The 12,033-nt window shown below is 47.2% G+C and overlaps 1 protein-coding gene across 17 annotated transcripts in view; it reads right to left on the reverse strand.

Moving 5' to 3' along the window:
- Window positions 1-12,033, reverse strand: part of PDE4DIP (phosphodiesterase 4D interacting protein) — a 213,515-nt gene that overhangs the window by 34,816 nt on the left and 166,666 nt on the right. For 10 of the 17 annotated variants that reach the window (XM_075560261.1, XM_075560243.1, XM_075560252.1 and 7 more), the window contains 5 exons: window positions 6,579-6,811; window positions 4,688-5,120; window positions 3,715-3,907; window positions 2,345-2,464; window positions 589-1,099 (listed from right to left, as the gene is read on the reverse strand). In XM_075560261.1, the coding sequence (XP_075416376.1) occupies window positions 589-1,099; window positions 2,345-2,464; window positions 3,715-3,907; window positions 4,688-5,120; window positions 6,579-6,811 (1,490 nt within the window). The remainder of the gene's footprint in view (window positions 1-588; window positions 1,100-2,344; window positions 2,465-3,714; window positions 3,908-4,687; window positions 5,121-6,578; window positions 6,812-12,033) is intronic. The other 7 variants (XM_075560277.1, XM_075560181.1, XM_075560285.1 and 4 more) reach the window with 1 other exon arrangement.

Genomic DNA, 12,033 nt, shown 5'->3' on the forward strand with positions numbered 1-12,033 from the left:
AATAGGAAAGAGCAAATAATAAGGAGTAGGTGCTTCTGTAGAAGTTTCTGCGAGAAGATGTCCAAAGAACTCTCGACGTTAAATGTTGGCACAGAGGCTGTGAAACGTAAGTAGGAATAAATTCTGTTCTGAGGAAGAACCGTATCAAACGATCCTAGGTATGTTTGTCATGTGGCCCCAAACAAGCCAGACGTTCTTGGACGGTAAAGACAGTGACAAATTTCACATCCCTTACAATACCCTTCCCACCCACCCTCTCTCTACCCTCCCAGTATCACCACTCTCACCACTGGTCCTAAAGGGATCATCTGCCCTGGATGCCCGGTATTTCCAGTTCGTATCTGTACAGTGTACATGCTCTGGTCTAACCAGATTTGTAAGGTAGAATTGGGATCATGATAGTGGCAGGGAGGAAGCATTTAAGAACTAGAGGCCTGTACTGCTCACCTACTGCAGAGAACTCCCCTGCACATGCAAGCGATCACCATGTCAGGCCCAGTAACTCTCTCGTTGCACAACACTGCCATTTCACGGTCAGGGCTTGCCCTTGATCAGCCCAGTGTGATGCCTCCGACTCCACATACTTACCCGGGCCATGAGGCAGACCGCAGCTCCTCGGCCAGCTTCCCCTCCAGCCCAGTCTTCGGGAGCTGGGCCTCCAGTTGTGATACTCTGTGGATGAGACTCTCTAGATCCTTGTTGGCCTGAAGTCCTGGGGGATAGAAAGCCCCAGTGCCGTCCGAGAGCCACCCCTCATCGTCATCCGTGGCACTGTGAGGTGAAGACCCCTCGAGGGGGGCCAGGGCCTTCAGCTTTCTGGGTCTTTCCAGACTCGATGAATAATCACTGGTGACCGAGAGGGACCGCACCCGGCTCTTGAGGTTCTGAATGACCCTGTTGGAGGTCTGCAGCTGGGCCTTCAGATCTCGGATGTCCCTCTGGAGGACAGAGATGTCTTCGGACTGTCCGTCTGCCTGGAGCTGTCTGTCCAGGGCCACCTTCCCGGGGGAACTCGTCAGTGCCAAGCCCAGGCGCTCCTGCTCAGAACGCAGCCCCTCCACCAGGCCTGCTTCCCCCAGGCTGTCCTGTTCTTCACACTCTGAGAACAGACAGAAACAGGGACAGCTGGTCATGCTGCAGTGCCAGTCCCTTCGAAGGGGAGGCAGGCCTAGTCACGAGGACAGTCACGAACAGGGCCAAAGCTCAGCGTGTTTTCTTCAGCCTCGTCATTCGACTTGGCCTTCAAATCCCTTCTTTCTTATTCCCAGTAGCTCTGCCAGCCAAGCACGATCCCCTTCGGTTTGTCTTAGTGGCAAAGCAAAGCTCAGAGAGAGAGCAAACTAACCTGCGCCTGCTCATTCAAGCCAGCACCTGGCTGAGTCAGAATTCAGTCCCTGCCACATCTGCCTGCCACAGCCTGAGCCCTTTCCACACACAGCGATGTCTCAGAAGCTGGACGTTAACAAAGAAGGCCGCCAGAGCTCCAGACTGTTCCCAACAACCGTAAGTTGAAAACTTCCCCGTATTCTAATGACTTAAAGTGTGGTGGCTAAAATCTATCTGTGTGAAAACCGCCATGGGAAGAAAAGGTCTCAAAGAAATATGAAGGGACCTTCAAAAAGTTAGTGGAAAAATCCCTTTATCTTTTCATCCCATTCTTCTCTAAACTTTGATGAAGACACCCCTTGTGCATCAACTGCGTCGCCTAACAGTGACTGATACGTGGTAAAGAGTGCAAGCTCACACACAGCGTTTGACCGCATGTCGGGCGCCGTTCCCATGTGTTTTACAGGAATCGATGACCTACTGACATTAGTATTTGATGGAGTACTTCATTTCTTGATTTTGATTTTAACAGACGAGGAAACGGAGGCCCAAAGACTTTCATAAACCAGGATTTGAACCAACCAATCTGGCTCCTGGGGCTTTGTTTGTAAGCACTACACAGAGCAGTCTTAGTGAGTGCTTACAGAGTGCTTTTCTCCTCTCTGTTTGCCGTTGGGTAGGTCGTGCTGACCGTATGCCACCTTCTCTAATGACAATAAAAAAAATAACTGATGGTTTGCCTACCCACAAAGCTCATCTGGTCTCTTCATTAATAAGTTGGCCTTAGTATTCTTTTTAATCAGTCAAAACCTTTTTAAAATTCATGGCAGTACATTGAAAAGTAGCAGTTGGGATTCAAACACACACTCGTGCTCCTTGGGGGAAAGTTCTCCTCCAAACTCTCCATCCTCCCTAGCCCGAGATTTTCATTCTCAGCCCTCACCGCCCCACACTCATCAGCTGCGGGTGACCCCCAGCCCCCAGAGATGGGCACGGACCCCACACCCTGCGCTTTTACCAGGACTGGTGGTCTCCTCCCGCTCAGCCTCATTCTCACTGCGGCCGCACGTCTCATAGCCCAGGTCCTGGAGGTCCACCTGGACCTGCTTGCTGTCCTGCTTCACCAGGGATTCGCCTGCTGGGGGAGAGGCACAGCGGGTGTCACAGAGCACCTGAATGTCCAGTACACACCCTCCACCTCAGTGCCACATACCCTGGCACTCAGGGGCAGGGGTGCTGTAGCTCCGAGTAGGATGGAGTAGGATTCGTTGGTCTCACAGGGAGAAGTGATCCTGCTCCAGGTAGCAAGACTCCCTTCCACCAGGAGAGGCATATATTATTTCCCCCAGAGATAGCCTAGGATCTGTTGGGATCCACACCTTTAAGCCAGGGTTACCTGTTCTCTCTAGCAGTCCTAGAGAAAATGGCTTATCCTCAAGGGCAGAGGAAATGTCAGAATTCAGTTGAACCGATTTAAGAATCCCAATAAGATAGCCACTAGTCACAGGATTTACACTACATAAAACTCAAAGTTTCTGAGTGCACTCGCCACCTGTCGAGGGCTCAATAGCCACTTGTGACATAGAAATAGGAGATTCCCAACACTGCCAGAAGTTCTCTTGGACAGCATAGGCTCTAGACCAGTGGTTCTCGACCTTCCTCAGGCCGTGACCCTTTCATACAGTTCCTCGTGTTGTGGTGACCCCCCAACCATAAAATTCTTTTCGTTGCCACTTCATCACTATAATTTTTCTACTGTTATGAATCGGACAACCCCTGTGAAAGGGTCGTTCAACCCCCAAAGGGGTCGCAACCCACAGGTTGAGAACCGCTGTTCTAGACCAAGAGTGGTGGTCTGCTTTTGTAGAGTCTGGTCTGGTGCAAAGAGGAGAAGAGCAACAGTAGGTGCATCTTGAGAAAAGAAAAGAAGTCTGTGAGCTAGAAGCAGAAATCAACACATTTTGATGGGCTATGCATTGACTTGCTAACCACAAGGTCAGTGGTTTGAACCCACCCGTTACTGCATGGGCTAAAGATGAGGCTGTCTGCTTCCCAAGAGATTCATAGCTTCACAAACATAAAGGGGGCAGTTCTACCCTGTCCTACAGGGCCGTTATAAATCGGAATCGACTTAACGTCGGTGAGTTTGGCCTTGGGTTCTTGCTGTATACTCCCACTTAAAACTTAAAACCTTACTGTTAATTCCCTACTCTTCACTACCATCGGCAAATGAAAGTGGGCTACTCATTCCCACACCTCTAGGCGCATGGGCAGGAGTGGCTTTCTTGGTGGGTGGGATGTGTTGGGAAGGAAAGTGAAATCTGTAAAACATGTCACTTCTGAGGGGGAAGACAGACGCACTGGGGATGATGGGCTTGCAAGACTCACCACACATGACTCTGTATTTCTGCAGCTGGTCGGCCTGGGCAAAGACGGTGGCCTCGGATATGAGCAGCTTCTCCCGGAGGTCTTGGTAGTGCTGTCTGCACTGTGCCAGCTGTGAGCGCAGGTGCTTGGCAGACCCGGAGAGGCTAAATTCTGCCTGAGGGCCCGGCTCACTGGCTTGGGATGCACTGTCCATCTGTGAAAGAAGCCAGCACTGGTATCAGGCAAGGCGCTGAGTGAGGTCCTCCCACACATCTCATCAAGCCCTGTGCACTTCCTGACAGGCGTTCCCCATGCCCCTTGGCAGTATTTGCTCCTGGAGAGCAGGGATGAGGCTGGGCTCAACTCTGTGCCCATAGTGTGTAGCCCAAGACCCAGGGTGCGTCCTAAGCAACTCTCAGCATCGCTTAAAGAGAAGTTGCAGGCATCTCCACTAGGCTCTCCCTGTGTTCTCTCCCAGGAGCGCTCTCAGAATCCTCTGCCTTATCCATCCTACTGAATTCTCAGCAGGTGACTCCTGACAGATACTTCTTAGGCCCCAGGGTCAGGCGCTATGGGTGTGCTTTGTTGAACATGGCAGTGCAAAGGAAGAGGTGCCATCATCCGTCATTGCTTTGGGTTACCCTAAAACCCGATGAATCCCTATCATATGCAGGAAAGCATCAGATCGAAATGAGCTGCTCCTACGCTATTTTCAGTACCTGTTGAGTGCCTAGAGAGCAGAGACTGAGCCTCACTGCCCCTCTCATCTAGTGGCTAGCATGCTACCTGGACAGTTAAGGACTCAAAACACACCTATGGATTAATGTAAAGACCTTTGACAATGGGATAAATATTATTATTTTACTAGTTGGGGTACAAAGGTCCCATTCCCCTGTTCTCGCCTAAAATCCTCAAGGTAGAGTTTTTCAAGGTAAGAGCAGACATCGCTAGCCCGTCTTCCAGTGTCTCCTATTCCAGCTCAGCACACACGTACTTGGGGGGTATCCATTTTGGCAGCCCTAAGGTCAAGGCTCTGGGGTCTGGAGCAGGGCCTCATGGGCACATCTTCTTCCTCTGGGCGTTGATGCTTTCCAGAAGCCAAAGCCAGCTCTGTGTTCATTCTGTCGATCTCCCCGGCCAGGCGCCCAAGGAACTCTGGGGCAAGTTTGCTCTTCCCTTCCTTGCTGCTCAGCACCAGCTGCTCCTTGAGGAGGCTGAGGATGCTGTGGGCGTTCCTCAGTTTCCCGTGGAGCTTTCTGAACTCAGCCTGAAGGCTAGTCTCATTCAGACCCCCTTTGGCCATCACAGTATCCACCATCGCCTCGCCTTTCTCCTTGTCTTCCTCCATCTCCCATCCATCAGACATTGCTTCTCCCATCTGTTCTTTCAGCTCTGCGTTCTCGAGGCAAAGGCTCAGCATGGTGTTCCTGTAGGAAACACATGCAGTTAGGGGCCAAGGTCTAGTCTTGGCTGTCATTGTAATGGTCTCTTTCACAAAAGAGGACCAGCACAACCACTCTGGGAAACAGTTTAGAAGTGCCTCAAAAACAGACCTAGAATCACCATATACCCCAGCAATGCCTCTTGCAGGCAAAAATCAAAAGCCTTGAAAGCTGGGGCATACACACATATGGTTCACCAATGTTCTCTGCAGCATCAGTCACGGTAATCAAAAGTAGGAAACAACCACGGTATCCAGCAACAATGACTGTGTTATAAGAAAGGTGATTCATATAAACCATGGAATATACCACAAATAAATCTTGAACCCATTATGCTGAATGCTATGGGTTGAATTATATACCCCCAGCCTATGTGTTGTAAATCTTAACCTCTATGTTTGCTTTTATTATCTCATTTGGGGATGACTATGTTTGTTATGTCAGTGAGGCAGGATTCGTGTATGGTGTGTCTTAGGGCAATTTCCTTTGATATACAAAAAGAGGTTAAATGAGCAAGGTGCAGCAGAGATGAGGGAAGACAGATGCCAAGCCACATGAATATCACCAGGAGAAGAATCAGAAGAACTGGGGATTTTCCTTCAGGGACAACAGAGAAAGAAAGCTTTCCTCTACGGCTGGCACCCTGCATCCAGATGCCAGCCTCCTAAAGGAGGCTGAGAACATGAATTTCTGTTGGTTACAGCCACGTGTTTGTGGTGTCTCTGTTTGACCAGTAACTAGATCAACTGAGACAGTGGGTGAAATCAGCCAGTCACAGAAGGATCGACATTGTATAACCTCACTTTTAAGACATACGTGGACCAGGCAATGCTTTGTCGTGTTGTGCTCAGGTTGCAATGAGTTGGAATTGACTCAACGGCACTTGACACTGATACCATTACATATGTGGTCTTGGAAAATGTATAAAGACCCAATGTATAGCATTTCCATGGCAGGAGGGAGGAGGTAAGAGGGAATAATAGCTAGGAGTGGAGGAGGGAAAGGAGATAGTGAACTGCAAAGTCACGAGGATTGCAATCTGATTGTGCAAGTAAACGTTACTGAAATGACGACTTTTGTGTTGTATATATGTATATACACTGTGTATGAACATCCACACACACCACAACACATCAATTAACTCATTTCTTAAAAAGAGGAAAACTTGAAATACTGCTAGATTTCCACCCATGGTTGTCATATGTCTGGCTAATATTGTGCGCTGTTATCTTTAAGTCAGATAAGATATTCTTTAATAACAAAAGTGATTGCCAGTCTCCATTATTACTGATTTTTCTCTAAAGAGTATATAGAACCATGGGCATATGGACCAAGAAAGACTCAAAACGTCTCAGTGCCTTGGAGGCAGCAGGGTGAATCCCATGGCTGGGCTGGCCGGGTCCCTCTGCTGACAGGTCCCGCACCTCTGGGAGGATGTCCTACCTGATGTGGGACACAGAGGAGAATCCTGCTTCCTCAAGTTGAGCCTTGAGCTCCTTCAGTTCCCCCTCGGCTCTCCTTTTCTCCTCTAAGTGCTGGTGAATCTCAGCCCTCAGGTGCAGCATCTCCTCCTGAAGACCCCTGTTACTGTCCCCTCCGACTGGGGATGGAGGAGCAGGAGGTGAGTTCTGAACTTCCACAGCTGCTAGACTTTTCTCCAAAGCCACTTTGATGATCTGAAAGGAAAGCACAGCCATTCATGAAGATCCGAGTGCAGCAGGAGGCTTCAAAGGCAGCCTTTCATGGGAATGAAGCAGTTAAAACTAAAATGAGGCCCGCTCCAAGTACCCCCTCAGCCATGGGGGCTCCAGAGACTGTTTGCTTCAGGAGGTCAAGCCCTGAGAGCAGGGGATGTGCTGCCACGGGGAGGCCATGAAGAAGGCAGATGTGGGGAGGAGAAAATAGTAGCACATAAAAAATTAAAGGCACAACTCACCAATAAAAATAGAAATAGCCAATTAACATAGGAAAATGATTTTTATAGATGCTTATTCTTCCAAAGAAGGTACACCAATGGGCAATAAGCACATGGAAAATGCTTAATGTCATTCATCTTTGCTCTTGTTATTAGATGCCACAGTCAAGTTCAGCTCACTGAGATCCCATGTGACAGAATGGAAAGTGCCCCCCCCCCCCGCCCCAAGAGTTTTCATGGTTACAATCATTATGGAAGAAGATGCCAGTTCTTCCTCCATTGAGAAAAGAAAAATCAGACCACAGTGAGACCATGTCAGACCCATTCGACTGACTATACTCAAAAAGGCGGTTGAGTAATAGTGTTGTTGAGAATGTGGAGAAACCGAGTCTCCTCATCCATTGCTGGTGGGAATGGAAAAGGGTGCAGCTGCTGGGGGAAATCTGGCAGTTCCTCCAAAGGTCACACCATATTATGGAGCGGTAACCATCCCAGAGAGTTGAAAGCGTATGTCCACCCCAACATGTACATGAATGTTCCTAGAAGCATTATTCATAATAGGCAGAAAGTGGACACAGTCCAATGTCCACTAACTGATAAATGTATAAACAAAACATGGTATATATCTATGCAATAGAATACTATTGATTCAGCCATAAAATGGAATGAAGGATTAAAACATATTCCAACATGGATGAACCTGGAAAATGTTACCCTGACTATAAGAAGTCAGGCACATAAAACCACATGATTCCATTCATCTAAGATGGCCAGAATAGGCCCATCCCTAAAAACAAAGTAAAGTAGTGTTTTCCAGGGGCTAAAGGAGGGGTGAGAATGGAGAGTCACTGCCAAAGGGAATAGGGCTCCCTTTCAGGGGAATGAAGCAAGCTTTCTGGGATTAGATAGTGATGGGATACACAATCTGTGAGTGTACTGGAAATCTTTTGGAAGGGTCAAATTTCTAGTGTGTGTATTATATCTCAATTTTAAAAATCTGTTCAGAAAGAACAACAGGAGCCAATAGGGCTGCAAGAGGACCGCGGTTATGATTATTGTGATCCTCCTCCTCCTCCCGAATGGACAAAGTCCCCGAGAGTCTCTTCATCAGCCAGGAGTTTCATCAGCCCCGCTTGACACTTCAGTCCTGGCCCGCAAAGATACCAGCCAGATAGGGTGCAAAGAGACTAGAGCCCAAAGCCTAAGGCTTTGCCAGACTCCAAACAGGTAAGTAAGAGAGAAGGCTCGGGGAACTCAAGCCAGAATTACCATGGGGCAGAGCTACAGGTAAAACTAAACATTTGCTCTCTTTGGCAGCAGAGAAGCATACCCTACAATTACCGAGAAGCTAAAGAGAGGCCGCTGCATCCAGTAGGGAGTTTCACTTGGTGCTAATGCCCGAGCTAATGCTGCCAGCCAAACTGTAAACAGCTTAGAAGGATGTGCGGCTGAACCCGTTTCCAGCATCTTTCTTTCTCCTGAAGGTACACTTGGAGTTACTCCGTAATGCTGTCATTAAACCAGGCCTCGTGCTTTTTTCCTCAAATGAGAATTTTCTAACTGAAAGGCAGAGATTCTTATTACGTATTTCATACTTCTCTCCAGATTTCCCCTCCACGCTTTTAAAAGCGTAGAACTCAAATCTTCAGTTGGATAATCTTCGTGCATAACTCCACGAGGTCTCCTCGCTATGAGTCCTGACACACGGTGGTGGCTAGACCATCGCTGAGGCGCTGGAAGCGACGTCACCACAATTCGATCACCAGCTGGTGTCCTGGAGGATGTGAGACAGACTGGACCGCTTTCAGATGACCATCCAGATGAAGACAGACTAGGAAAAAGGCCTGGGGATCTACTTCCAAAAGTCAGCCAATGGATGTCTAATGGATCGCAGCAGAAGATCATTCAATGTCGTGCTGAGAGATGAGCCCCTGAGGTTGGAAGGTGCTCAAAATTCGGTGGCCACAACAGTGGACTTCAAGCATGAAGATGGTGCAGGAGGGAGCAATGTTGCAGTTGGTTGCACATAAGGGTGCCCAAGAGTTGGGGCTGACTCAAAAATCGCTAATAAGAACAGTATATACGTGATTATTTGAGTAGAAGAATTTCTTGCTTGCCTGTCCTGTGTGATTCTTGATACATCGCAATATCATGTTTCCTTTCTTTTCTTGCCTCTCAATGGCAGCATCTTGGGGGTTCACTATAGATTAGTCTAGACCTCTCAACTTTCCACCCCTACCCATAGCTGTCTATCTTTTCTGTGTTGTATTTGTCATGTGTCAATTTATTTGGGGATATACAGAATGAGGTCCCAATGATCAAAGGCATCAATGAATTTCATGTGCAGCTCCATAATTAGAGATGATTTGGAAAATTAGGGATGATTTTGGCCATGTAATTAGAGATGATTTGGAAAATTAATTCCATGCATGTTAGTCTGGGCTGAGTAGAGAAACAAATTCATAAACACTCATGTATAAGAATGAGCTTTATATAAAAGAGTAATTGTACATTAAGAAAATATCCCAGTCCAGTCCAGTCCAGATCAAGTCCACAACTATGATATTACCCCATATGTTGATTGATACTAGTCCATAAATTCCTCTTCAGACTCCCACAACACATGCAATGGTGCTGAATGCAGGAAGATCACAGGCCACTGGGTGGAAAGTCTTGTGGATTCAGTGGCAACGGAAGCATCTCAGTGCTGGCAGGGGACTTCACACGGCTCCTTCAGCCCCCAGGGCTCTAGGGTAGCTCCGTGTGTCTTCTCAACAGGACTGTCTTACAGGGAGTCTGTTGTCAACAGAGAGATGAAGCAGAAAGTCTGCGTGTATCTGGCCTCCAGTGAGCTATTTATCTCCATGGCATCTCCAAATGAGGTCATCAAGCTGCGACCTGATTGACAGGCCAGACTTCACCCCTCCACAAGTTGACACCCGATTATATAAATACCACACCATGCTTTATCCCTTCATTCAAGTTACCAAATTGAACAAGCTGCCCAGAGCAGTTTACAGGAATCACTGTTTGATAGGGCTGCTTGGGTTAGTACAAAGCCATTGATCTTCACTTCTGATCTTATAATAGAGTATGCTGACATCTAAGGCATGGGTTGTGACAGGCTTGGCCTAGGGTGAGGATGCACCACGGTGTCTAGTGGCACAGCTGTTGGGGCTGGGCAAAGATTAGCACAGGTGGCAGGGAAGAAAGAGCTCAGCAGACAATTGCTCAGCTCCTCCAATCGCACCTGGGTTTTCTCAGCCTGAGACGTGGGAGGCTCATGGGAACATCTTTCTCTCTGGCTCTGCTGCTGGGCAAAGCTAGGCTGGTGGCCACGCTGTACGTGGCATCAAGCATTTGTGACAAAATAAAAGAGGACTGGCTAAAAAATTGTTTGCAAATGTATGACCCCACTACTCATTTAAGCTTTTAGAGTTTTAAATATGGGGTGTTTCACTTTTCTAAGCCCTGCGAGTTCTCTCTGCAATAAACACCTGAGAATGCCCCGAGTCAGCACTGACTTGACAGCAGTGGCTCGCAGATCCACTTTTAAAGTATCTTCTAGATATGTCTCATCTTGTCCTATTAGTTTAAATATACCTCGCTCACTGCCATGCAATCGAAGCTGGCTTACAGTGACCTAGAACAGGGTAGTCCTGCCCCCCATGAGTTTCTAAGACGATAATTCTTTACTGGAGTAGAAATCTGACTTTCTCCAATGGAGAGCCTGGTGGTTTCAAACTGCTGACCCTGTGGATCAAAGCCCAATGTGTAACCACTATGCCAACAGTGCTCCTTTAAATATACTTCATTGCTTTAAAAAATTTTTTTAAGACTCATGGTATGATCCTACTGAAAGAGTCCATCCAGTCTAATTTCCAAATGAGGAAATAGAGATCTGGGTTTGGGTTTTTTCCCAGATTAATATGTGTTTTCATTTCTTCAGTCTCAAAGGGGGCTTGTTTTTGCTAGCTAGGCATTAAAACTTAAAATGCTGGGAGGCACCAAGCTCCCGTTAAGGGTCATGGAAACCTTTGGCCACAGGAACGATGGTTGCACAACACGAGGAACAATGTGCATGAACTCTCCGTGGGAATGTGTGGAAAGGGCAAAACATTACAATGTAAATGCATGACAGGTGACTATGACTAAGGATTTAGTCTTTTATTAATTTTTCTGCTGTTGTCTATGCAAAGCAAGTACGCCAGTCCTTTCCCAGGTCTCTGTTGTGAATGGGAATCCACTTGGCAGCAGTGGGATTATGCAGTATGTGTGACGGAGCGTAAAGCCTTTAGATCTATTGCTAATTACATCTCCACTGTTTCACTTATTCTGTTTCTTTCACGGTCTAATTCACCCCTTTTGCATGTTGGCTTTCCATGTGCAGATCTTCTATACGAAGATCTGAGCTACTGTTTGAATATCATTGTTTTGTCTTTACAATGCTGCTTCATATTGTTCACAGTATAAATATGTTCTCCGGTAGCCCCTAGGCCATAAAAAAACCAAAAACACTTTATTGAAGTTAATGCTTGACTTAGACTATTGAATTTACTCTCAATTGTATTGATTCTTGCTGACTTTTCTCCACTGCAAAAGATCAATGGAGAAAGGCAAAAGATTTAATTGATTACTCGTTTCACAGAAATTTCCTAGCGTTTGTGAGAGATCTTATATCTGCTCAAGAATGGAATTTTACCGGAGTTAAACGGAGGAAATCACTATCACCCACCCCACTTCGGGAAATGGGCGAGTCCAAAAGTGATGAGGAAGCAGGTTGGTTTTGGTCAAAATGTGACTCTTGTAAGGATCATAACTCAGATGTGTCTGTCGGCAGCCATGTGCATCTGCGCGAGCTGCGTAGGGAACGTGCCAAGAACAGAGTCCTCTTTCCCAGGATACAACCAAGAGGCACGAGGAGCCTAATCATAAGGGATCATTTCCATGGAAACTGGGAAACATTTTGAGAATATGGACACA

This window comes from Tenrec ecaudatus, chromosome 1 (genome assembly GCF_050624435.1).
Source record: "Tenrec ecaudatus isolate mTenEca1 chromosome 1, mTenEca1.hap1, whole genome shotgun sequence".
In the NCBI taxonomy this organism is placed as follows: domain Eukaryota; kingdom Metazoa; phylum Chordata; class Mammalia; order Afrosoricida; family Tenrecidae; genus Tenrec; species Tenrec ecaudatus.